Consider the following 27,549-nt stretch of genomic DNA (forward strand, 5'->3'; position numbering starts at 1 on the left):
CAGGTCCTCATCAGCATCCTCACGGCGGCGGAGGGCGAGGGCCTGCTGCCCATGTGCGTCAAGCTGATGGAGCAGTACCGGCGAGCCCGCGAGGCCCCTCCCCAGCTCCTCTACGTGGACCGTGACTGCTGTTCCAGCGTGGGGAAGAGCAAGACAGCTGCCTCTTCCACGAGTGGATCAGCTGGTCGTCAGGCTGGACGTGTGGCACTTCATGAGAGGGTTCGCAGCAGGTGTCATCACGGACAGTCACCAGCTGTACGGCGCCTTTGTGGGCCGCCTCTCCTCCTGCGTCTTTGGCCCGTCTGCAGGAGGCCAGGCAGTCGGAGCTCGGGGAGGCACCGCGGTCCAGAGGCCGTCTGACTGACGCCGGGTCTTCCGGCAGACCCACGGCTGGAGCTGGCTCGGCACTGTCAGCGCCGCACGTACGGGGCGCAGGAGACCGAGCTGCTGGTCCAGGAGCTGCTGGAAGACTACATGGATGTGACGGACACCATGGGCGTCAGGCTTCTGGACCGCGAGAAGATGGAGGACATCTGGCAGACCCAGAGGCGCCACCTCCACTGCATTCATGACCCTCCTGGTGTTCAGCTGTACAGGAGGGTGGGGCAGGTGAGCAGTGGAGGGGTCATCCTGCCCGTGTATCGCTGCGCACACGGTTCCACGTCCCTGGAGTCGTTCCACCTGCACCTGAACCGCTTCGTACCTGGTGAGTGCCTCTCTCACGCTCGCTCTCTGTATGCATGTCAGCACTGTTTACTAAAAGCCTCCTTTCCTCGACTGCTGCAGGTACAAGTGTGAGTGCCCTGCACTTCCAGGCGTACCTGCTGGAAGGGTTGGTGAGGTGGAACGAGGAACGCGCGGCAGCGGCAGTGGAGGGAAGCTACTCGGGTCTGCTACAGCGGCCAGCTGCAGCACTACGCCAACCAGCTGAGCCAGCAACTCCTTGGGCTCCAGCTGGCTGAGGATTACACTATTCCTGGAGAGTATACAGGTAATCCCCCCCCACCTCTCATATTCTCTCTCACACACACACACACACGCGCACGCGCACACACACACACACACACACACACACGCACACGCGCACGCACACGCACGCGCACACACACACACACACACACACGCACACGCACGCACACACACACACACACACACACACACACACACACACACACACGCACGCGAACACACACACACACTTAACCCTTTTTTCCCTGTGATGTATTAAACACTTGTATAGGTGAGCACATCAGGGTGGAGTATCTGTACTCTCAGACCGGCGTAGTGCTGCAGGAGGACCTCGGCAGGGATCCAGGGGCCCTGGACTGGCCACAGAGAAGATTGGCCCCCAACCATTGTGCACGCAGTTTACTGATATTCTATGCTAGTATCATGAGGGACGGACTTTTCAGAGTACCTGGAAGTAGGCTACATGAGCACTGTACAGGTATCTGAAGGAGTGCGGGTCTGGTGAGGCGGTGTTACAGTCTGACACAGTATAAGACATATAAATTACTCATTGACTACAGCAAGAATCAGCTGGCTTAGGACCTCTCAAGACAAAGGTTCCTTTACACTCCACATCAAGCAGCTATGTAACTAATTGAGTGATTCAAGAATTATTTGCAATACCAACTTTATGAAGCAATGCTAAACATTACATTCACACTTAAACAGATTACATTTATAGTGTTTGGCAGACACTCTTTACCAGCGTTTCATACATATATTACTTACCTAAGAAAATAAGATATGAAAATAAATACATAAATGAAAAAATACACAACACCAAGTCTCTCCAGTTCATTTATCCCCTGACAAAAAGTCACATGTACCCATGTCCCATAATCATTTACATGACCACCAGTTCCTCACTGCACATCAGCATCAGTGTGCACTGCCAAAAACCTTTATTTTTAGAAACATTTTAAAGTGGGCATGTAAGATGGACCATTTTGAAGTTAATTAAGTGAAATCCCTTTGCCATCCATGAGAGAAAGTCTTCTCAGTACTACTCTCAGTGCTTTCATACAACCAGTGAAGCACCGCGATTCTTCGTGCACTGTACTGCATCAGACTATGTAGTTCATAACTGACCCTTCATTTTATCACTTCAATTAAATGATCAGATATATTAGTCATCTTATATCTAACATGCTCATCCTGAATAATTAAATCTGTAATGTATTAGGACTCATAAATATGAGAGTACATTGCATGACTAGACAGCAGGACAGCAGTTTTGCACCTGCACCAAACTGTACTAAACCATATATTTGCTTTGACCCAAACTAGATGATTGACTAACCTTGTCCTGGCATCCTGAGTTCTTTAATGATGGCAGAACCCATTGGAATATTACTTTAGAATCAAGTATCATCTACAAAATGAATGACATGTCTGATCCTGATAATGTCTGATCCTGGTATGACATGTCACTGCTGACTAAACACATTTGATAACAGCTTCAGGAATTGAGCAGGAAAAATATGGAATATTTTCAGTAATTAGTTCGAATTCTTTATCCGACCACTCAAATGGGGGAGGAGCTCTTAAATCAGCCTCCCAGTCGAACAGACTCAATTCCTGATCCCCGTCTTCCAAGTCATCTTAGAAAAAACTTTGATCCAATTATTCTAGTATAAATGTGATTAATAAACATGCTTTTAAAAATATATGTACGTGGAAATGGTGTCCTACAGGTTAGTGTGGTTGAACAGCGTGAATAGGCCGAGTTATTTAGATACATGTTATAAGCCACAGTGACCTCTGTATACGTTTCTGTAGACGTTGCCGGTTGTACGAGGTGAAAAATTTGAGAGCTCCGCCGGAGGGCTCGATAAATAGTGAATGACGGTGGCGGGATTCACCCCTTCTGGCTTTGTGACAAATTAACGCACTGCCTAAACTTTTAGACGTAAAGCGGACTTTTAACATATGGTAGACGCACTCTAGAAAAGATTACCTTGTAACAATTCATTCAGTATATGAACTGTTTCATCAGCTTGTGTCCTTATATCTGCATATAAAAAGTAACAATTTAAATGATAAATAAAATACATACAATTAAAATATATAAAAGTTCACAAATAAATGACCTTGGTCAGCAATTCTCTCCACAGAGTCAAGGAACTAAACGTCGGAAACTATGGAAATACATAGAACAGAATTATAGAGCATGAGCAGAAAAGATCACCATGATGGTATCCTTTATAGCAACACGGCATTGATGTTGTGTCATTTATTGCTTAATTTAAGTAAATAGATTCACCGACTTATAGTTACTTGTATAGATACAAGAATAGTTACCATAGCTTGTACATAATATGTATTGATTGTTTGCTAAAATGCAATTAAGTTACGCAACCGGTAGAGATATCCAATCCGCTAATTCATAAAATACCTTCATGAAAGAACATTACTATTTTCACCCTAATATGTGGCGGTGAAAAAAAGACGACTGACCAACGTATTAATTTTCTAATACGATTAATAATTTTCAGATCCTGACAGCGCCTTATATGTTTTAACTAGACCTGAAATGAATTACGACGCTAAGCCCCACCGAGTTAAATTATTCAACGCACGATAAAGTATTTCAGCCATTAGCTAAATAAATAGCTAAATACATGTCAGTCCTTTTACTAACTTATACTAATATAAGGTTTAGCATGAATTACTTAAGCATTACTGAATTGCTTACCTGTTGATATAAAAAAAGGATAACGGTTGATCCATGTCCATGTTCGTTCGGACGACTTGGCAAAGTTTTCAGATGTATCGCTTACAATTCTGAACTAAAGGAGTGAAGTACTGAAAACACGGCTTTAAGAAAAAGTCTGTGGGGAAAGATGGTTTTCGGATAAAGTTGTAAATGACGTCCCTCCCCCAACACCGCTCTCAGTTGTGGAATGCACTGAAAGTGGTAAGAGTACAACGTGTGATAAAACTTACAGAGTAACCACACTGGTTAGAGATCTGAGAAAAAACTAATAAATGAAAACTTTGTGATGTTTTGTGAAAAGTTTGCTTATTGCCCCGTTTGAGCACATCTGGTAGATAAGATGTGAGGAGGTGTGTGTGTGTGTGTGTGTGTGTGTGTGTGTGAGAGAGAGAGAGAGAGAGAGAGAGAGAGAGAGAGTGTCAGTGATCTCTGGCTGCAGAGTGTCAGAGAGGACACTGAACAGACAGACAAAGTGGAGAAAAACTGGTGTAGTATGAGACTGAAAACTTTAATTTTCTTTAATCACATTAATATTTCTCAATTAAAGAAACCTCTTTTGGTCTGAATGGTTGGGTAGAAAAAAAAGGTGGCAAAATTTGAACTTTCTGACCCTGGGAGGAGTTTGGTTTTTGGTGTGATGGGACACCTTATATCAGTTTTTGACAGAACGTGTATTCCTGTATGGTAGGGGGAAGGACTTGGGAGGAGGTGTGACTTCTTAGAGAATCAGCCAATGGGAGGAGGGTGAGTGAGTGGGTGAGTGAGAGAGAGAGAGACATAAATGAGACCCATACGCATGTTTGAGTATCAGGACTCGGAGCAGAACGGACATTAAAGACTGGGTGGTACGTATTCATTTAAGACTCATAACTTTTATTTACTTTAATCACTTGATTATTTCTCAATTAAAGAATTTTATTTTCTTAAAAAAAGAAAATAAAACTATTTTGAGGATCCCTGATTGTGTTTTATTTTCATATAATATATTGTCACATCATATCATATATCATATAATAATAATAATAATAATAATAATAAATATGTGGGGGTGGGGTCTGGGTGGTGTGTGTGTGGGGGGTGATTGACAGCTGTCAAATCAATCAATCAAATCCAGCAATACATCATTTTGACTGTTAGTATACACTATTTCTCTCTCTCCCACTCATAGTTTGACTGATCCCATTTGGAGGTTTGCATCAGTTTGCATCTCTCTGGCTCAGAACTGGTGCTAAAGGAAAGAAAAGCTCGGCCAGCCAACTTCAGACCTAGTCTGATCTCTCCTGGGATGTTGTGACAGTGGAATACTTTACTACTTTACTACATGGTTACTTTGCTGTTATGTCACACCACTAACCAGAAGAGCTCTGGGACTAGGGAACCAGGATGAACCAGGGGGTTTTGCTCTTGGACTAGTGTCTCAGGACTAACCAGGGGGTTTAGATCTTAAAAAGAAAAAAAATAAGATACGTATTTTTTTCTGTTCTATTTTTGCCGTAGTAACAGGAGCTGCCATGGCGATAGCAGGTACAGGTGTGGAGACAAAGGACACCTCACTGTGTGTTTCATTCCTACAGCAGGTGTTCTGAACTTGTGACCTGATGGAAGCTGTTCAAGCTCTGATAGCAAATGATGATCAGGACAGAGTTGTGTTGTCAAACACTTTTTATTAAGCCAATCGACAACAGGAGTAGCCCAGATGAAAATATGTGTTTAGTAGTGGTTTGTAAATGTGATATGGTAATCTAAGGAGGAGTAGTGACATGTGTGTGTAACTGTCCCTTTAACAGTTTTTAGAGGTAAAAATGTGAAGACATATGTGGGGTGTGATGAGATAAAGTTTTCCTATACAGTAAAATACATTTCTAGAGTACAGTACTGAGTTACACTCAGAGTGAGTATAAGTAGCCCATTGAGGGATAGCATGTTACAGATACTACGTCATCTCAGATTGAGGAGAGATTCACATTTGTACTGAGAGGACTGTTGTTTTTTATGCTCATTAGAGTGAAGGGGCCGTTGTATTTGAATCTGGCCTGCCACATATTTTATTTGGGGGTTTCTGGTTTAGTTAGTATGAGTATGTGGGATTTTGTTGTGTGGGGGATTCTGGGTTTAAGAGAGGAATATGTTGAGAATGTGCTCATTATATCCATTTTTCTCTTCACTTTTCTATTGATATATAGTGTTCTGTATGCTAAAAGGTCATATCGTATAATAATAATTGTCATATGCAAATCTATGACATCCAAGTAGTCATTAATTACACTCTGTAGTGAGGCAGGGAGTCATCTCAGTGGAATCTGGCACTGCAGTGATCCAGCTGTTATTTATTCTTACTGTTGTCTTGTATCTTCTCCTCTGCATGGCATTTATTTAACATAAAATGTAAATGATCAACTGTTATGTAACCAGCAATGCTAATACACATTTACTGCTATTGTTTTACTTCTTACTGTTAGGCTGTGTTCTATGTGTTCTGTGTGTTCTGTGTTCTATGTGTTCTGTGTGTTCTGTGTGTTCTGTGTTCTATGTGTTCTGTGTGTTCTGTGTGTTCTTTGTGTTCTGTGTGTTCTATACATTCTGTGTTCTGTACATCACGTAGTTTTCTAATACAGGTTTACCAAATACAGGTAAATTATTTTTCCACAATATTTGAAACAAACACACACACACACACACACACACACACACACACACACTGATCCTTTGTGTGTGTGTATGTGTGTGTGTGTGTGTGTGTGTGTGTGTGTTTGTGTGTGTGTAGTATAGCTCCCACACATTGCTTGTGTGTGTGTGTGTGTGTGTGTGTGTCTGTGTGTGTAGTATAGCACCAAGACACTGCTCGTGTGTGTGTGTGTGTGTATCTGTAGTATAGCACCCACACACTGCTTGTGTGTGTGTGTGTGTGTGTGTGTGTGTGTGTGTGTGTGTAGGATAGCACCCACACACTGCTCGTGTGTGTGTGTGTATCTGTAGTATAGCACCCACACATTGCTCTTATGTATATATGTGTGTGTGTGTGTGTGTGTGTGTGTGTGTGTGTGGTATAGCTCCCACACATTGCTTGTGTGTGTGTGGGAGTGAGTGTGTTTGTGGTATAACCATTTTTATTGTCCTCCCACCTTGTTAATATCAGTGTGTACTTATGTTTTGTATTCGGAATCATGTAACAGATGGATTGTGTGTTTTACGTTTTTTAATCATATATTGATGTGAGTTTTGACAGGCCTTGATTCAGTGTGATTCACTCTGTGTGTATCAACTGTTGACAGGGAGCAGAGAGCAGCATCTCCAGTGTCCAGCTGTGTGTGTGTGTGTGTGTGTGTGTGTGTGTGTGTGTGTGTGTGTGTGTGTGTGTGTGTGTGTGTGTGTGTGTGTGTGTGTGTGTGTGTGTGTGTGTGTGTGAAGAGGAACAACTCCATGATGGAGCCTCATAACTCCAGCAGTGGAGGAGGAACCTCTGACCCAAAATGAGGAGCTTTCCATCAGCACTTAATCTGAGGAAACAGGAAGAGGGAATATTGAGGATAAATGAGATGTAGTGAAGGATGTAATTACTCAACACTTTCCTCATCTTCATCAGGGTAAAGAGAGCAGAGTCTCCAGCACCCAGCTGTGTGTCTCTGAAGAGTGATGTGTCCATGGGTCGTCTTCCTAGCTTCAACAGTGGACCTGTGCCGTCTGACCCAAAGTGTCACATCACACACTCATATTCTTTCATTATTGTAGGTGTGGAAGGGTGGAGGGTACTGTTCTGTCAGTAATGTAAGGTCTACTCCATCTTTACTGTTTTAAGATCATTTGTAAGGTGTGTTAATGATGATCACTGAGTGATGATGACAATCAACAATTCCAGTTATACAGCTCCTCCTGTTAATGACAACATGTATGATATAGTGGGAAAACAAGAGTTAAGCTCTCTGAGAATGAGTTCTCATTAAGTGATACATGTACTTTTTAAATGCCTTTATAACTAATAGGGAAACAGAACACAGTGAGGTATTATTAAACACTCAGCTGGGGTTGTGTAACCTGCACTCTACTGTACACACCAGAGGAGCCTCATGAGATTTTATTGGCATGGAGACCTGCATAAACTTTACAACAGTTCTGTTAGTAAAGTAGGTTAGTAAAACTCTGGTTTACAAGGGTACATCACCTAGAGATTAGAGTGATGAGTCAAGCGAGTCATAAAGGTAGTCTCTCTCTGTCTGATCTCTTGGTGTCTGGTGTGTGTTTGGTGTTTAGTACAGGTAGTCTCTCTCTGTCTGATCTCTTAGTGTCTGGTGTGTAGTACAGGTAGTCTCTGTCTGTCTGATCTCTTAGTGCCTGGTGTGTGTTTGGTGTGTAGTACAGGTAGTCTCTCTCTGTCTGATCTCTTAGTGTCTGGTGTGTGTTTGGTGTTTAGTACAGGTAGTCTCTCTCTGTCTGATCTCTTAGTGTCTGGTGTGTAGTACAGGTAGTCTCTGTCTGTCTGATCTCTTAGTGTCTGGTGTGTTTTTGGTGTGTAGTACAGGTAGTCTCTCTCTGTCTGATCTCTTAGTGTCTGGTGTGTAGTACAGGTAGTCTCTGTCTGATCACTTAGTGTCTGGTTTGTGTGTAGGAATAACATTGCTTAAGTCTTGTAAACACCTACTGTTAATACCTCTATATAAACACTAAATGTCATCTTATACCTACCCAGAGTTACATGTCTCCTCACCTTGAGGAATCTTCATCTATCTCAGTGGGTGCCAGTGGAAAGGTTTTTACAGATTCATGTGTCTCTGGTGTCTGTATTTTTGTCTGGCTGAGAACAGAACGTGTTTCTTTTGAAATGTGCTTGTGACTTGATAGCTGTCAGGGAACGCTCTCCTCCCACAGGTTACGTGGTTTGGCCCGCCGTGTGCAGTGGGAGGGTCTTGTTTGTTTATCGTGTTTGTAACCATGCCTGCACACACCTGCACCTATCTGGTTTAGTCTCATTATGTCTGTGTATTTAAACCCAGGCTGGTGTGTGCATGATTGTCAGTCATTATTCATGGTCATGGTCAATTATTCACAGCGTAAAGACCAGAGAACTTCCAGACCTGCACACCATCTACTATAAGCGGTGCCAGACCAAGGACCCCACCCATCCCAACAATAGGCTCTTCTCTCTGTTGAGGTCAGGGAAGTGCTTTCGCTCCCTGAAGACCAACACAGAGAGACTGAAGAGGAGCTTCTTCCCACAGGCCATTCGGGCCCTGAATCAGGGCACCTGATGAACTGTGGGGACCACTTTGTGTACTGTGTAGGATGTCAATAACATCATAAAAAGACTGCAATAACTGTAAACTGTAAATTGTAAGAAAAACTGGAAATTCTACAATGTCTATATACAAATATATACACACACACACACACATTATATATATATATATATATATATAGTACATTGTGTATATATATATATACATGTTATACAAATATTGTAATCCTTGCATCTCTCCTCAGCTCGAACAGAACAGTCACAAAGGCATTTCACTGCAAGTTAGACCATGTATGATTATGTACATGACAAACTTTGAAACTATTTTATCCACCTTCCCACAATAGGTAATCTTATGAGTAGCTAAGAAAGTGATCTTTATAAATATAGTGGATTTAACAGAAAAAAAGGGGAAGGTTTGAATTTCCAAAAAATAAGACTTTTCTCTTCTACATATGCTTAGCAAACAATTTTTTTTAGGTGCATTAGACCCAAGATATGTTTAATTAAGCTAAAGAACACACTTATTTTAGATTTTCATTGTGTGCGATAAAGGAGCGAGAAAGCTTCCCCCTAGAGATGATGACGACACAAGATGTAGTCTCGCCCCGAAGCCTTCAGTGCGGATGTGGGACGTGCATCAGAAGTTACGACCACAAAACGGGGTTTACCACACGTGAGCGTTTACCACCGTGTACAGGTGTTTACCACACAGGTATTTAACTAAAGAGTCACAGCTGGATCACACCTCAGCTTGTGTGGGTTGATCTGCTTTGATCCACCAGACGGTGAGCAGCTGATACTCGGTTCGCTGACCTGAGGTCGGGCCCGTATGTTATGTAGAAGCTAGCTTACTATCTAAGTAATGAAGTGGAGTTAGAACAGTTACGATTTAGCTTTATTTTGTGTAAACAAATCCGTTAGTTTGTCGATTGCCCACTAACTCTCAGAAATTCTTTCATTCCGGGTCCGTGCTTGTTAGCTAGCTCTCCTAGCTTAGCTAACGTCTGTAGCTACAATGCTAGCTAGTTTAACTGGAAATGTAGCCTATCGGAGTATGATGGTTATTTCTACATGGGATCATCAATTCCCAAGCAATTATGTTTAGATCCATGTGGCTTGTTACATATGAAAGATAAATGCTTTAATCCATATTCACCTTGTAGCGCTATTTCTGCTAAGTTAGCAACAGCTATCGGGCCTACACTGGCTCTCCTTCCATAACGCAACATCGAAAGAGGCCTTCTGCACTAATGCTTGTGCTTGATCAGTGTCCCATTCTTCACCCATTATGATGACTGTTCAGATACCCTAAACCAGATCCATGCAGAGAGAGATCTCGAAAGTTATCATCAAATACTAGCAGTGCAGTCATACGCAAAAGTCGACACTGAGAAGTTTTAGTTTTCACAAAGTTTACTGCCTCAGTTTATTAGATGTTTATATGGTACAGCTAAGTACAATTAAGCATTTCAAACTAATGCTTCACCTTGGCATGCTGGATATTGGCTTCTGGGCAAAGTCTTGACTGATGGCAACCCATTCTTGCCTAATCAGTGCTTGGAGTTGATCACAATTTCTGCGTTTGTCCACCTTCTTTTTGAGGATTGACCACAGGCAAAATTTTGAGCAAACCCACTCCCTTGGATGAGAAGCAACCCCATACATGAATGGTGTCAGGATGCCTCACTGTTGGCATGACACAGGACTGATGGTAGCGCTCATCTTTTTTCTCCAGACAATCATTTGTCTAGATGTCCCAAACAGTCTGAAGGGGACATCTTTGTTAGAGAAAGTAACTTTACCCCAGTCATCTGCAGTCCAATCCCTTTACTTCCTGCAGAATATCAGTCTGTCCTTAATGTTTTTCTGGGAGAGAAGTGGCATCTTTGTGGCCCTTCTTGAAGCCAAGCCATCCTCCAAAAGCCTTCACCTCACTGTGTGTCCAGATGTGTGTGAAAACACCCATTTAGCATAATAATAAACGGTTAGCTACTCAGCTAAAATAATTTGGGTTTGGTGTTTCTGTAACAGTAATGTAATAAATATAGCTAACTAACCATAAACTTGACATTGTGTGTGACCTGTTTAACACAGCAATGTCATCTGAGCAAGGTTAATTCAGATATGTGGCTGTGGACGTTATCTTCTAACTGTTCAGCTAACTCTAGCTAGTAATATAGTAAGCCAGTGTTAACTGCGTAGTGTCGTGTCTGTTAATGCAAGAAAGAAGAGACCGGAAACAGTGCATTACCTTGTGGCCTTTTATTAATGCAGAGCTCTGGAGATGTCACTTCACAGCACAGTGCGAGTGAGATCTAAAGCATAACTTCGCAACACACAGACTTATAGTTTTCTTGCCTTGCGCCACTTCTGCTTAGTACTTTTCCATCTCAGCCGTCGCCTCTGTCTAACTGTCATGTACACACGTTTTCTTGCACAATCGCACATATGCACGTCTAAGGCATTTCCTGTTATGTCTGCACATACAGCAATTATTTTATTAATTCAAGCATTAATCCTATTCCATTTTGTGCATTATTCTCTATTTATGTAATCTTAGCATTCACTTAGTTTATACAATCCCACAGTAGATAGCTCGCATAGGCTAGTATTCATGAATATTAGGACAGCTACACGGTCGTCTTAAGTCTAACTAACCTGGATAAGCTACCAATATTCAGCAGAGCTCTGAGTAAATGTTACTTTCAGTTTCCTGGCTAGGATAGCTTAGCTAGGCTAGCTAGATTTTCTGATACAGGCCAGGCGCTAACATGGCTAAGATATTTACAACGGGCTGATTAGTTAAAGTTACGTATCGTGTCTAGATATCTAACCACAGCTACAGCGGCAGCTCTACCTCCACTGTCCTCGGGGTTCCCACTGGCTGAACACGGACACACGGGCGTCCCCGCGTCCCCCGGGCCAGGACCGCTCGACGCACCCCGTGTCCTGCCAGCGCCGGGCGCCCTGTCGAAACGCTCCGTCATCACTCGATAAAGACGTCTGACTGTACATTATACAGACTATCTGTCGATAAAGTCGAGCCGTCAAATGCGAAGTATTATCTATATGACCAAACGCTACACACCATCTCTCTCTTATATTTAGCTGCCACGCTAACGCTTGCTAGCTCATTAGCTGTTGTCTGGTGAGGCCTGTCAGCCCGTTTTCTTGCTCTAGTTTGTCTTTAGCAGGTCCGTTACGAACACCGAAACCTGTCCCGCACGCAGTCACTGTTTAATGCAACTAGTTCAGACTATTATAGAGCTTCAAGTAGTGATATATAGTCAACTGAATAGACATTTAACAACATATCGCCATCCCATTACTCCAAATTCCTACAGTTAAAACACTACAATGTCATAATCTTAATATGTTTCCACTTTTGATGTGGGGGAGTGTCATCTTCACTCTCACTGGAGATTCCTACTTGGACCTGAGTAATCATCTGCTCACCAAGGAGCAATTTGAATTCAAGGAACTGCAGTGGTTTCTTTGCCAGAACTTAGCAGTCAGTCAGTCTTATACTGAAGCCATGCATTGGTGATTGCCAAATCAAAAAAGTGGAAAATTGTATGCACTGTCCATTTCCGAGTGCGAGTGGCCATCCTATAGAAACTTAGCAACTGGTTAACTGGTTTGTTGTCAAACCACTTGACAGCAAGTTCAGGATCTCACCTGACCACCATCTCAGATGCTTCTCTTCCTTTCCTTTTGATGGCCTGATCCCCTATAATGTTACACTCCTTTGGAATTCTGTTCTTCATGACAGTTCCTGTACCTCCCAAGCATTTCTCCATCATGGTGTCCAGGACATTTGTAAAGAACCTGTCAAAAAACAGGTGGGTTCCTCTGGAAACAGTCTCTGCCAAATAAAGAGCATCTTGTTCTCCAATGCCCAGTCCCTCTGTGACTCTGAAGGTGGTCTTACTTTGGTAAACCACAAAATCTAAGACCATAACACTTGGTGTGGCCAAGACAAACAGCTTCAATCCAGTCGGGTATGGTTTGCCTGGTACATTCTGGCAAATTGGGCAGCGACCAGTAAACGGAATCATTTGCTCATCAATGGACAATTTTCCTGTTCTAAGCTGATTTAGACATCCTTGCCTCACTTTGTTCAGAAGGGGCCTGACTTTCCACAAGAGGTCTCTGCTTTTGTCCTCATCTGAAATATCAAGATCATTGACAATCTTAATGGAATTTCTTAGTTTATAGAATAGATTTTTGGTCATGGATTCTGCCACTACTTGAACTCTGGTGTTTGAGGCCCAATACATCTGTATATTTAGATATCCTAGACAGGCCACGTAGACAGAACTGCCAATGAATGTTTTCAACTCTTCAGGAGTGGTGTTTAGTGCTGTTCCAGACACAAGGACTTCACGTTGATTTGTGCGCACAGCCATTTCTTCAAACACAGAGTAATCAATGTACTGTTGAAAATAATTCATTGGGGTACAATTTTGGTGTGTTATGGCATCATTACTTAATGGGACAATTGAAGAATGGGAGAATTATCCAGTTGAGGGTTGAATCTTAGGAAAATAATAAAGGTAGAAAAAGAATATTACTCTCAATTATTGTTAGAATAAATTATCAGAATAAATCATTTTTGTGAAAAAAAAAATGTAAGTAAAAATGTATATGTATATATGTAAATGGTCATATATTATCTTGAGAATATAAAGTCAATGTGTACATTGTAGTCCTGCCCCGAAGTGGACAGCGACTGGATGTGGACGGTTTTGCTTGCTCTGACTTTTCTGCCTCTGTTTGCCCTATCTCAGTTTCATCCTCTAAGCTCTCTCAGTCCTCTGCCTCAAAAACTGCATCTTGATCTTTTTCATCAGACAACTCAATATCTGAGTTTTCATGAACAATTCGCAGTAACATTCTCTCTACCTCTGACAGTGAATACCTTCCTTCGTAATTGAAAATACAGAGAAAAAAGGTAGGTAATAAGTACAAATGTCCACTGTGGAGGACATATTTTTTTAAACACTCTCCTATCATCGTAATATATTTTTACATGACTTTAGAAAATGGTTTAAAGTGTTCTTAGAAGATTCATATAAAATTTGCTCATTAATAATTATTAAGCACTAATTGTTTTTAAAAAACTGATAGTCTTGTTCTTTTAAGGTAATGTTGATTAGGGCACTGAATAACTGGCTTATTATAATTTTCCAGATTCTTCCAGTGATCCCTACAGTACTGACTAGATTCTCCTCAGCCATGCCATCCTATAGCATGTGTCCCTGGGTCCTGCTGTGCTTAAGGTCATAACCGGTAAGTTGACAGAATGGCTTCTTTGTTTTCTAAATGTTTCAGCTTGGTCCTATTCTGTTGTATTATAATCCAGTTTTATAACTGTATATCTTTTGTGCTCAGCATAGAAAACGGAGAACATACCTGAGCATAGAAAACATTTAGTAAATGGCAGAATATAAATTGAGGTAAATGTTATTTTGTTATCGATACATGAAGGTTGCAGCCATTTTATTTGGTATTGGATATATTTAACAAGCGATAGAGACGAATATTTACCTGATATCTAATATAGCCAACCTTGGGTACTAGAGAGAGGAACAGAGCCTCTCTTCAGTAATATGCTCCCACACAGGCTGGTGTTCAGTCTTGTCATTCTCCCCTTTATGAGACCAAACCCTGGGGCTCATCTATTGCAATTTCTCTGGTATCTCTCTATTAAGCTCTTGAGTTCTGTGGGTGTGGTTTTTGTTTTGTTTTGGTTTTTTTGGAGGGGTGGGGCATGTCTGTTAATTTTCACATTATATCATAAGTGTAAAAAACTTAATTCTTCTCTTATACCAGACATTAGCATACAAACATAATGCATTGTCAGACTTCTATAAAAGACAAACAGACAATACACGTAAAATCAAAGGACAGAATAGGTTATATTTGTAAGGGCTGGCACCAGGCCGAGGCCCCCCGGCCACCAGAAGGAGAACTTGAGTCAACCACACTACTAATCAGGCTTGATGCCTGACAGCTGGGCTAGATCTGTAAACGCTCAGTGACCCAGTCACTTAGTGCTGGGTCTTTGCTAAAGTTTTGAGCCAATGTCCTAGCTGGTACCTCTGGGTATTGAGGTCTGTGAGCTCTTGTGCTGTACCTCTCTTCTGCTCTGCAAAGGTGTCTGGGTTTTTACATGTGCCCTTCTTTCTCTAGTTTTCCCTTTTGAGTCTGTCTCTCTCCTGAGGCTTCCCTTAGCCATTAAAGTTCCTCCAGGTTTCTGCTTTTGTTTGGGAAGTTTTAGTTTGGTATTCCCCAGTGTATGCCATTCTTCCTGTGCTGTCCTTTGTTCTCCCTTTTTCCATGCTTGGTGAGGTGGTTCAGTTTTTCATCTTGTTTTATCTGTTCCAAGATCTAACTGTTCTGCTCACAGGCCCACCATCATTAGAGCGTGGTTGCTCACCCAGTAGGCTGCCGGTGTCATCACCTAGCTGATGTGGGTTTGAGCCCACCCAACAATATTGTTATGCTGTCAGTTTCTATGTTCTCAACAAAGGTTAGGAAAGGTTGCTGAATAGTATTCTGGTAGACTTTCTGACAGCATATCTAATCTTCTCCATGATATGGGGATGGGACATGACTTCACTGACCAAGTGACTGTATGTGGGTGGAATGGGTTCTTTCCCTTTAAATGCTCACTATCCTAGAGAAAGTCTCAAAGATGATTTGCTAGAATGTGTAGAGCTTTTGCCATTTCCAAAACATATGCAGTAGTGTTGGGGGAGGGGGTGTGACATTGGGGTTAGAGGAGTAGGAAAGCAGGCTTCAAGGTAGCAAAGTCCTCCATAACTGATCTGGTCTAAAAGGGGTGCAGTCTCATTGTCTTATGCACTTGTTTCTGTTTTTGTTCTATATTTGTTATTTAATGCCTTATAAAACTTCACTTTCTTAATTTTTCAGTGCCTGTATTGACCTCTTCAGTAAAGGTGAATCTTCATGATGATGCTACTCTCCCCTGCACTCAGACGTGTTCTGGTCTGGTCACATGGACTGTGTTCCATAAACAACGTGACATTCTGGCTCAGTGTGTCCAGACATCCTGCCAGTCAAAGGGGGGATTTCACATGTCACATGATCAGTACCTGAAGGGAGATCTCTCTCTCACCATCACTGATGCTGATTACACGAAGAGGTTCTGGTACACCTGTGAGTGTGATGGTGTAGACATCTGTGATGTGAGTCTACAGATAAAGGGTAAGGGTTTGTTCTTAGTCTTTGCCAGTTAACCCTTAATGATTTAGGTTTAATAGTGTGTATTAAATTTGAACCCATTTGAAGTTCCTGATGGTTTTTGTTTTCAGCATTGAATTCTTCAGTTTGGATCAAGTCCAATGAAAATCTGGTGCTGGATTTGCCCATATCAGAGTCAGTGAAGGTGATTTATAACAGCACAGGTGCAGCTGCTCCCTCTAGTGGACAGATCTGCACAGTGGCTGGAAGCTCATTACAATGTAAAGATGAATACACCCAGAGAGCATCTCTTATCTCTGCTGTTGAGCTGAGAGAAACAGCACCATCTGATAGTGGAGTTTACACGATCTGGGACACCAGTAATGAAGAGGTCATTCACACATACACAGTTACTGTTGAAGGTATGTATTTAATGTGAATACTGTGATCTCAATGTTGTCTAGAATTATTTTGTTATGGAGGGAGTGTATGTAGTGTCAGTAAGGAATCTAGATAAGGTGTAGTGATAATTTAATGCAGTTCTCAATAACTGCAGACTGTTGAATAGTGTCTTGTCCATACTACCCTAGTAGTATGGGGTGTCTTTAAATTAGTAAACTTGTGCATGAATAAAGTTTGTCATGAAGGGGATGTCTGTCGTTGCAAAGTCAGACTGTGCCTTCTTGCATCATGAATTATCTCTTTATTGTTTGTCAGACTGTAATATGTAAATGTGAACAGACTGGGCTTTACAACAGCTATTGTAAGTGTCCTGGTTCTCAAACTGAGGCCTTAGTCCTACTGTTGTGTGCATGTAAATGATCTATTATGCTGTGTGTTGATATGTAAATGTAGTCAGTGATGGTGTAGTGATTATATACCAGAGTGAACACTGAACCATCATATGAACCACAGTTTAAACAGTATATGGCACATGTTAAAACCATACACACATGATTATAACTCTGTAATGTTTAAATAGTGGTTTATATTTACTAACAATTGTGTGTTGCAGAAGTCCATCCGTGTCCAGATCAGAGCTCCACAGTGATGGTGTTGGCGGTGTTCCTGGCTCTGATGGGGGTGGGGCTTGTGGCAGCAGGGCTGGTGATTGTGCAGCTGAGGAAAAAAATCAGCAGCTCCAGAAAGGAGGTACATTGAACAGACAATGTAACCACGGCAACAGAGGAATTAATATGAATGGACTAAACCACTGAGTTTGTTTGTTATTAAACTTATTTATTTTACTCTGTCACGCTCTTTATGGCATCCCTCGTTAGTTCCCTTTTTCATAACATCCAGCGCGTCGGCACTTCGCAAGTGTGTTCGTTCTTCACTCCTCCCGCGTTACAGTAACCCCCCAAACATGCACACTAACAAACTATATTACCCAGTTTATGATAGTTACCTATTTATTATTTTCCATCCTTATTTAACTTTCTTTTCACTTCTTCCAATTATTATTATTTCAGACAAATGTCAGTTCTCTACAAGTTCTTTATCATAACAGAAATCTTAACTTCCATAATGGCAGAGGTTGTAATGTTGTGTAATGTTCATGTTATAATGCTGCTTTGGCAACACTATAATTGTATGTGGTCATGCCAGTAAAGCCACTGAACTGAACTGAGAGAGAGAGAGAGCTCCTGAGATGCTGAAATGGGCCACATGTGACACCACTCTTCACAGAAACATCTTGGTCTTCCCCTGTAGATTATTCTGTCAACATTATAATGTTGTTTATTTTAAACCCTCCTTTGCTATAATGAGGTGTTAAAGGCTCTCATTCCTGAGAGCCGCTGGTCAGACATGATGACAGCAGAGAGCTGCACTCGTGCTCGTGATGACGACAGACCTCTGACACTTCTGCATTAAAGTGGCGCACGCAGCCTGTGCGTAGGTCAGCACTCCCCGGTCTGCACGGACACACCTGCTCATCTGGGTCACCGGGACCGGAGCTCAACCCGGTGGTGCAGTGGATGTCTGGAGCTCCACTCTGCTGATGGAGGCAGTCTGATAAAGGCCACCAGTGCACTGATGGAGTCCACTCAGAACTCTGGGGTCCAGTGGGACTGATGTGTTGGGGTCTGCTTCCAAGGCTTTGATTGGCTGGTCCTACCCCACTCATAAACCCTGACCATAATCATAGCATCAGCATCACTCAAAGGCTTGGATTTCAGAACCTGCTGGCTCTATCCTCTTGTAGACATCTGTTGTAAAAAGTGCTATATAAATAAAATTTGATTGAATTTTGATTGAAAACCAGACGCGAGAAAGTGGTTTCTCTTTATCCTCAGTCATAATGAAAGCTCATGAATCTTTTATGTAAATATGAGATTTTACACTCAGAATGAATATGCTACATAAATAAATAAAAACATTATTGTTTTTGATGGTGTTAACAATACCCAGCATTAGACTACTTGATCAAATAAACTATGATTATTAATAATGCAAACAAATCTAAGTATTAATAAATTACTATTTGCCATACAGTAGACAGCTCTGCATTGAAATCTGAAGTAAGTTACTGGAAAAAAATATGCTTTTTCTCTTTTGGTTTGTGTTTTTCAATAAATTACATGAATGCTTTATGCTCTCCTGTCAGTCAAGAAATGCAAAAAGGAGGGAACATAGGTTAAAAAGATAAAATATTGTGCAGTGACTATTACTCTATTAACATGCTCACTCAGGGTTAACACAGTTCACCACACGGGGGCGACGTCCATGTTGAAGTACCTTTGGTGATTCCCCTCGATGGCTTTGGGTCCTCGTTTTGTGGAATCCTGTATGAAGAGTCAGTAAAGAGATCAGTTAAATATGCAAATCTGCAGTAAAATGCGTGTTTGTCTTTTTCCTCCCAACATGTCAAATGCACCCAGAGCCCAAGTCTAAACAACACTGTATATTCACCAGATTAAAGACACATGCAGTAGTATCATAAAGTGATCTGCTTCTCATAGACCATCCTAAGAAAATGTGACAATACTTTGGGTTTTAATAGCCATAAAATAAAACCCCACAATGGACGCTGGTATTCATTTATGTAAGCAGTGCAATTTACTGCCTACTTTTGCAAAAAAACAAGGGCTGATCACATCTGCATTTAGCTGCAAATGTATTTATACTTTAAATTACTTAAATTTATCAGTTGTCCTTCAATCCGGCAAAGGTCATTTACGCACCATGTGTCTTACTTGTCCATTTTATGCTCATTCATATCCCACAAAAGTCTGTTTAGACAAGCGGTAACTTTATGCTCTTTCGTGGTGCTGTGTGGTATCTTAAGTCTTGTCTTAAACAATGGTTGTTTTTCCACAGCCAATAGGTTGCTGAGTGACTTTAAATGAACTACAGTGAACTTAAAATGAAATGAAATGCATATTTACCATATATTAGTCCTAAAAAGACATGTTTCCAAAACATCATATAGTCCAGAGAGCAGTTTGTATTTTATTTGGTTGTTGCATTCATTTAGTCCTCTGAATATATACACTAGGTGTGAGGTTCTAGTGTGTCACTGTTTAATCTTGGGCATGTACGCTCTGTAGAAAGACTTGTGAGAGAGAGGAAAACTCATGAGAAATGTCTGTACTAAATGTTTCTGTGTACTAAATGTATCTGACCATAATGGTCAAGCCTGTAATGGTAGTACCTAGCCCATGGACTAATAGGAGTGATATATGGAGCCATTATTTTGTTCCTTTAATTAGTAAAAATATATCTTCGTATATTTTTACTGTTCATGTGCAAGTGCAGGAGATCAAATCCAGCTAGTGCAAGAGACACATGGTGAGGTCCAAATACACCAGCTAACTGACCGATTTATTATATGGAGGTTTGTTATATAGAAGACTATTTAGTTTAAAGGATAGTAATTGAAAAAAAAAACACATTTAATCTATGGTGGCTGTAACTTGCAATTTGACAAATAATTTTTTTCTTTGTGTTTTTCCCTTTATCTGAACAAAGATTCATATAGACATGTTTTACACTGTGGTGATCCTACCCTTTAATGGCAATGCATTTTATACTGTAGCTAATTCTCTACAATGAAATTTAGGAGTATAAGTCTTACTTTGAGGACACTTGGCTAATTTGAAATTTGTCTGTATGTCATTTTCAGCAGAAAAAACCTGCTTCTCAGGGAACATCAGCAGAGACGGCCAGTGGCAGAGAGGAGACTGATGAGACCTTCCCTGCACTACCTCGGGATGGACCAAAGAGTCCAGGCAAGAAAAATACGATTCTTTGGTCAGAAACAAACTGTTCACCAACATGTTTACTGTTACAGGTTTTTAATGAAAAAATATCAGATCACTATTGATATTGGGCGACATTAAATCACAGGATGTTGTTATTGGATTGGTACAGATAAACTGGTATCGTGCCATCTCAAGTATTTACAACTTTGTGAGAACAGGCTGAAATCATGGATACATTCCTGTGTCAGAACAGGTGGCTTCGTACATAAGGTGACATGGTTCTGAAAGAATGTGCAGCCAGTTATCCATAGCAGTGATGTTTATGATAGAAATCTGGTTTCTGATTGAATGCTAACTTGTGTGTTTACACCTGTTCTCTCCTACAGCTAAAGTGGATATTTACACATTGGCTAAGTGACCCAGGCAAACTGACCATGGCCTGCCTGGCCACGGGCTTCTACCATAAAGATGTGATGACGAGTGTGAGGAACGACACCTCCACCCTACCTGAAGAGCTGAAAACGTCCTCGGGAGTCAGTTCCAATGATGATGACACCCACTATTAAGACGTCCTAATGACCTACAAAGCACTGAATGGTCTTGCCCCACAGTGCCTTAGCAAACTCCTGAGAACAGTAGGAAATACAGAGCCGTGCCATGAGTTCTATATGGCATCAGGTAAAATGGATTTTTTGGGATAGTAAAAGCAAACAAATATCCATTATGTGTGTGTGTGTGTGTGTGTGTGTGTAATATATCAGCAACATTTAAACTACCATGGTCTTTCCTTGTGTTTCCCTTCTTTCTACGTTCACTTCTATTAGCTGGTTTTCTCATCACTCTTTTACAGCTTTGTTGCCTATTGAAGGCCGTAACAGTGATCTGATGATCTAAGTCACAATTATAGACAAACACAGTCTAACTTAATAAATGAACACAAATGCACAGTTGTACTGATCACATCTGTTATTAAGCACACTGAGTAAACATCCACAGTGTTGGCCAGAAAAGGTCAGTGCACACTTAGATTTAAAAATGTATGCCCAGGGGTCTGTTTCAGAAAGTGGGGTAAGTGAAAACTCAGTTGGCTTAGAGTTGAAAGAAACTTGAGGTTTTCTGTTTCACAAAGAGGGTTTGGCTGACTGGGCTCACTGCACAACACTGGATCTTTGCTATTTATTAGATGGGCTATTTAGTTTTATCTGAGGGATGAGCAGCCAAGACAAAATGATGCTGTACCTGTAGCCCTTAATCAAAACCTGAACAAAGGAAAATGTTTTTACGATCCAGATTTAAATAATCACACAGAATATGGAGCAGTCCCCATTTACTGGATGTAAAAGTAAAAGATGTCAAAAACAGAAATGTCTGTCTTAGAAATGAGGGACGTGCCAATAGCAGTTTTCCTGCACGCACTGCCTCAAGCAGAACGCATGCCAACAGTTTGGACTCATCCATGCAGTCTGTACTCCTCATGTGGATCTGCTATCCAAATGCATCATTGTTTCTTTCTTTTTCCATTTTCATTTGATGAAGCTGTGATTGCATATGAGGTCATGTAAACCTAAACATTTGTAATTTGCAGGACACCCTCGGCCAACTGAATGTTTGCTGTCTAACGCTGAAGCTTAAATATCTGACAACAGTTTACCAGGCTTGAATATCTCTACAGTCAACCGGACATTGAGAGCACTTCCAAACGCACACGACCTTGACAGACAAATGCCTGCTCCCTGCTTTCATAGACCCAGTCAGTGCAAACACCAGGAAATAAAGGCAGAGGCAAATCAGAATAGCAGCAAATGAATAAGAACAACAGGTACCTTTGTAACATGTTTCAAGTAGAAACTGGTACTGTGTAAATTATCCATCATATGTCAGGTTTGAGTTGGTCAAGAGCATGTGCCATAATCAGTTTGTCCATCTGCTTATGCTGTGGTATCTAGAATGTCTGACAGTCATTAGAAAAATAAGTAGCAGAATCCTTTATCGTTTTATTTGAAAGTATGTGATTTAAAATAAATAATCTAATTGTAGGTATTTAGCTTGAAACTAGAGTTGTATTATACAGTATGTCATTAGGTTGAATGGGATTGTGAAATAGTAGCTAGTGTGACCTCTGTGTTCCGTCCCACTCAATGATGCACACCAGGTTGTGGATGAAAGGGGTTTCCTTTTATTTTCCACACTATAACAAGTTCAGCAACCACATTTAATTTCACTGAGGGGTCAGCAAACAAGCCCACAGCAGGTATGTCTCACTCTGCCATGCACCTCCCAGTAGATGTTACAACTTCTTCCATAATAACAATATTGTGAAATATATAAATAAAAGGAAGTTGTGGTTGTATAGTGTAGTCATTTGATTATAAATGATGATCTCATAATAATCTTCTCTACATATTCTTATACATTTACAGAGTAACATTCACTCATATACTCAAATTCCATATCATACATAGAAAACGTCCACCTCATCTATTTTATAGTTTTTTCCTGATCAATAATACACACACACACACACAAAAAAAAATGAACAGCGCCCTCTAGCGATGAACCTCAATTATTTCAAGCTAACTGTAAAACATGGCTAGGTTAAGTCGGCGTTAGCTTGCAGCTAGAACAAAAAATGCTCAGATTAACTTGTGTCTCATGGCACACAGCTGAGTTTAAAATTAAACACAATGAAATCACATTAAATTGACGCAGCTGCAACAAGCTCAGCAACTACATTTAATTTCACTGAGTAGCCAGCCTGTACAAAACAGGCTATTGTTAGAAATTCTGCACATGTGCTTCGCTTAGCTTCACATCTCACACTGCTTATAATTATAAGATAACGTATCCACGTAACAACGTGGTGAAATCTGCCAAAAAGTGCTGAGACTGCGCATAGTAAATAATAAGACAAACTGAGCACTTAGTCCACATATTTTGAAATGAGAAGGAAAAGTTCTTACAAACAATATAAAGCACACAATTCTATATGGGAAAACATTTGTCATCAAGAGTAGCACTACTTATTACACAAATGTCATAACTGTCCTAATATTAATAGTTCAACAGTCTTCCTCTGTCTATTATACGCACTGTACACATGTTAAATATCTGCCTTGAAGTTACAATGAAATGACTTCCGGGCCCACTGAAAATTGTTATATACACACAGACACCCCCATACCAACATAAGCATAGTGCAACTCTATGTTTACGCACCAGGGATTGAATGTGCAAGTTCATGTATATGCAAGTTTAAATTATTATGCACAAATGTAAGTAGTAGGCTATTTATGTGAAAATGTTTCATATGCATGTACAAGTGTTTCATATGTATGTGCAAGTAGTGTTTCCCTGATTTCTCCCTAAACGGGTCCTCATAGTTCAGCAGTAATGAGGCTAGTTAGATTTTGCTCAGAATTAAGTACACTTTGGGATGTTATATGTATCACAGTCTCCAGTGGTGAGCCATACATGGTTAATCAATCCAGGTTGAGTTAGAGTCACTGCATTAATGACACATTTGTTTGCATTGCCAGTTGTTGCTGTGGCAGCAATGAAATTAGGAAATTCAAAGAAAAACAACTCATCCACACTCTTGGAACTTTAGAACCCCATATGTCCTGTGGCCCGATGTCACACGTGAGGGGAATCCCATGAACACCTTTACAGATCAGTCTGTGGAAAGATACTGAAGAGGACAGAGGAAAAATGAGGCGTTTCTGTAGATGGTGTGCTGGATGCATCAAGGAAGAACACACAGACACAAAGGATGTGGAATCCAGGAGAGACCTAATAAAGAACCTCCGTCTTCGCCCGACACTTTCTTCCACAGCAGACTGTTCCTGTGGATGCGGTACCGCATGTGGGCATTCAAGCTGCTGTGTGCGTAGCCCGAGTGCCGTCATGCTCATTCACTTTATTAAAGAACAAAGCAGTTTAAATAGGTGTCCATTCACTTTGTGCAACAGAATGCAAAATAAACTGCTGCCATTCACTTTGGGAAGTACAAAGCAGAATAAATGAGATGTAAAATACTGTAGAAATCAGAGCTCATTCACTTTGTGAAGTATAATATAGTATTAAACAGCTCATTCACTTTGTGAAGTATAATATAGTATTAAACAGCTCATTCACTTTGTGAAGTATAATATAATATTAAACTACTCATTCACTTTGTGAAGTATAATATAGTATTAAACAGCTCATTCACTTTGTGAAGTATAATATAGTATTAATCAGCTCATTCACTTTGTGAAGTATAATATAGTATTAATCAGCTCATTCACTTTGTGAAGTATAATATAGTATTAATCAGCTCATTCACTTTGTGAAGTATAATATAGTATTAAACAGCTCATTCACTTTGTGAAGTATAATATAGTATTAAACAGCTCATTCACTTTGTGAAGTATAATATAGTATAAAACAGCTCATTCACTTTGTGAAGTATAATACAATATTAATCAGAGCTCATTCACTTTGTGAAGTATAATATAGTATTAAACAGCTCATTCACTTTGTGAAGTATAATATAGTATTAAACAGCTCATTCACTTTGTGAAGTATAATATAGTATTAAACAGCTCATTCACTTTGTGAAGTATAATATAGTATTAAACAGCTCATTCACTTTGTGAAGTATAATATAGTATTAAACAGCTCATTCACTTTGTGAAGTATAATATAGTATTAAACAGCTCATTCACTTTGTGAAGTATAATATAGTATTAATCAGCTCATTCACTTTGTGAAGTATAATATAGTATTAAACAGCTCATTCACTTTGTGAAGTATAATATAGTATTAAACAGCTCATTCACTTTGTGAAGTACAAAGCAGAATAAATGAGATGTAAAATACTGTATAAAAAAGAGCTTATTCACATTGTGAAGTATAATATAGTATTAAACAGCTCATTCACTTTGTGAAGTATAGTTTTAAACAGTACTCATTCACTTTGTGAAGTATTGTATTAAACAGTACTGATTCACATTGTGAAGTATAATATAGTATTAAACAGCTCATTCACTTTGGGAAGTAGAATACAGTATTAAACAGAGCTCATTTACACACACAAGGAGAGGCGGCCCATGAAAAGGCCCAAAATCCATTTCAGCACACAGGGTTGTAATCAGAGCTGACGAATTCATCACGTGAAGTAAGGAAATAATGCTAAAATTGTGCAGATTGCTACTCAGACCCCAGAACTGTCTATAGAATCATCTAAAAAGTCATCTATAGAATTGTCTTGAGTGCTTAGACCTTAGTGTGCAGGGTGGAGTTTGCCCAAAACAGGCAAGTCTAAGTTATCCATTATTCAGCCTTTGAAGTCAAGAGCTTTGCTTGTGCTTGATATCCACTCACTGGGTGAACTCTACTGAATTTGGATTTAAATGCAACTGTTTCTTTTAAAGGAGGTATACTAGGAAACTGACAGCAAATGTCCATGACTAAATACCAATGTTAGGATCATTTATTTTAACTGTTTCAAAGATACAAACCTTTGTAATTGTTTACCTTTTACATCAGAAATCACTGGCATCTCTAGCAGAAAGTAAAGATGATGATTATTACCATAACAAGAACAGCATGTTCAGTAACTCACAGGAATTAATTTTACTTGCATGTGTGGTTTTTATGTAGGCAGGAAGAGATTTCACTGGGAAAACAACTACAAGGAATTACAAAAGAATCCATAAAAGGACCCATCATAAGATGTATCCCAAATACCAGGAATTTAATTGTTGAAAAACTGAGAAGAGATACATTTGGGCAGCAAGACCCAAGCAAACCTCATAAAACCATATTACTGGTTGGAGAACCAGGATCAGGGAAGTCCACTCTCATCAATGCCATAGTGAACTACATGCTGAATGCTCACTGTAGTGAAAGAATTTGGTGTGAGATCATGGAGACAAAAGGAAACCAAACCAAATCTCAGACAAATGCAGTCACTGTGTATGATGTGTTTATCGATCAGAGTCCGTTCTCTCTCATCGTCATTGATACTCCTGGATACAGAAACACAGAAAGCACTGACAATGATTTAAGAATAGCTGCAGCTTTACATGAGCTCTGTACGTCTGGAGTTCAGGACATTGATGCAGTGCGTCTGGTGGTTCTGTCAAGCACCAGTCGACTCATGGACAGACAGCAGTATGTTTTTGATGCTGTGCTCTCCTTGTTTGGTAAGGACGTGGAGAGGAACATCATCTTGCTCATCACCCATACCTGCAATAAGCCTATAAACTCCATTAAAGCAATCATGGAATCCAAAGCCAGATATGCTGAGACTGAGAAGGGAGAGCTTGTGTGTTTTATCTGACAACTCTCACTGTGAATCCTTTAATGAGGAATATGAAGAGGACAATGAAGAAAGAATATAAAAATGTTTGGTATCGGCTCACTTCAAGCAAGAAGGTCTTCTTTGCTTTTCTGAAGAAGAGTAAAACTGTGAGCTTAAAGATGACTGAAATTGTCCTGAAAAACTGCAAACAACTGACAGCTTGAATCACCAGGTTAAAAGATCTAATCAGTGCTGGAGCTTAGAAGAAATTAGATTAAACAGACCAGAGCAGCTTTGGAGGAACACTATAAAGATCAAGAGGAGAAGAAAAACTTTGAATATGAGGTTGATGAGCTCTATAAAGAGAACGTTCCCATAGAATCTGAGTGGTGGCATCTGAGCAAAGCGATGACTTGCTGCAGAGTGTGTGAGGAGAACTCTCTAACCCTAACCCTAACCTTAACTCTAACCTTAACCCTAACCCTAACACTAACCCTAACCTTAACTCTAACCTTAACCCTAACCCTAACCCTAACACTAACCCTAACTCTAACCCTAAACCCTAACCTTAACCCTAACCTTAACTCTAATCCTAACTCTAACACTAACCCTAACTCTAACTCTAACCTTAACCCTAACAATAAGCCAAACACTAACCCTAACTCTTGCCCTAACAGATAGGCATGTGCAAAACACACAAACATCCAACAGACAAGCACAAACAAAACACACACACAATACAACAGACAAGCATGCGCAAAACACACATATCCAACAGGCAGATGTGCAAAACACACATCCAACAGACAAGCACAAACAAAACACACACACAATACAACAGACAAGCATGCGCAAAACACACACATCCAACAGGCAGATGTGCAAAACACAC

General features: G+C 40.4%; 2 protein-coding genes and 1 long non-coding RNA gene across 5 annotated transcripts in view; 2 read left to right on the forward strand and 1 right to left on the reverse strand.

The window, feature by feature from the left end:
• The window catches only part of LOC113569361 (NACHT, LRR and PYD domains-containing protein 12-like), a 138,145-nt gene that overhangs the window by 87,175 nt on the left and 23,421 nt on the right, over positions 1-27,549 (reverse strand). The window lies entirely within an intron of this gene.
• LOC118241396 lies at positions 654-1,725 on the forward strand. Its single transcript, XR_004776047.1, has 3 exons — positions 654-706; positions 787-991; positions 1,241-1,725. It is a non-coding gene; the product is annotated as an uncharacterized LOC118241396 (long non-coding RNA).
• Positions 16,043-22,645, forward strand: LOC118241378. Of its 3 annotated transcripts, XR_004776025.1 has the most exons (7): positions 16,043-16,190; positions 16,298-16,588; positions 17,182-17,318; positions 20,293-20,398; positions 20,758-21,049; positions 21,957-22,190; positions 22,524-22,640. XR_004776025.1 is itself a non-coding variant. In XM_035526260.1 (5 exons), exons 1-5 carry the CDS (start codon positions 16,061-16,063, stop codon positions 20,787-20,789), a joined length of 696 nt encoding a protein of 231 aa, XP_035382153.1. In that variant the 5' UTR covers positions 16,043-16,060; the 3' UTR covers positions 20,790-21,090. The 3 variants fall into 3 exon arrangements, 1 of the variants encoding a protein (XP_035382153.1); XR_004776024.1 differs by having other exon boundaries at positions 21,957-22,645; XM_035526260.1 differs by lacking the exons at positions 21,957-22,190; positions 22,524-22,640 and having other exon boundaries at positions 20,758-21,090.

The sequence above is a fragment of the Electrophorus electricus genome, chromosome 5, assembly GCF_013358815.1.
Source record: "Electrophorus electricus isolate fEleEle1 chromosome 5, fEleEle1.pri, whole genome shotgun sequence".
In the NCBI taxonomy this organism is placed as follows: domain Eukaryota; kingdom Metazoa; phylum Chordata; class Actinopteri; order Gymnotiformes; family Gymnotidae; genus Electrophorus; species Electrophorus electricus.

Bases quoted from the DNA above. Each gene is read 5' to 3' on its own strand.
- LOC118241378 (XM_035526260.1), top strand. From the start codon at position 16,061: ATGTCACATGATCAGTACCTGAAGGGAGATCTCTCTCTCACCATCACT. The intron at 17,319-20,292 runs GTACATTGAACA...TGTCATTTTCAG, and splicing joins TCAGCAGCTCCAGAAAGGAG to CAGAAAAAACCTGCTTCTCA. The intron at 20,399-20,757 runs GCAAGAAAAATA...TCTCTCCTACAG, and splicing joins GGATGGACCAAAGAGTCCAG to CTAAAGTGGATATTTACACA.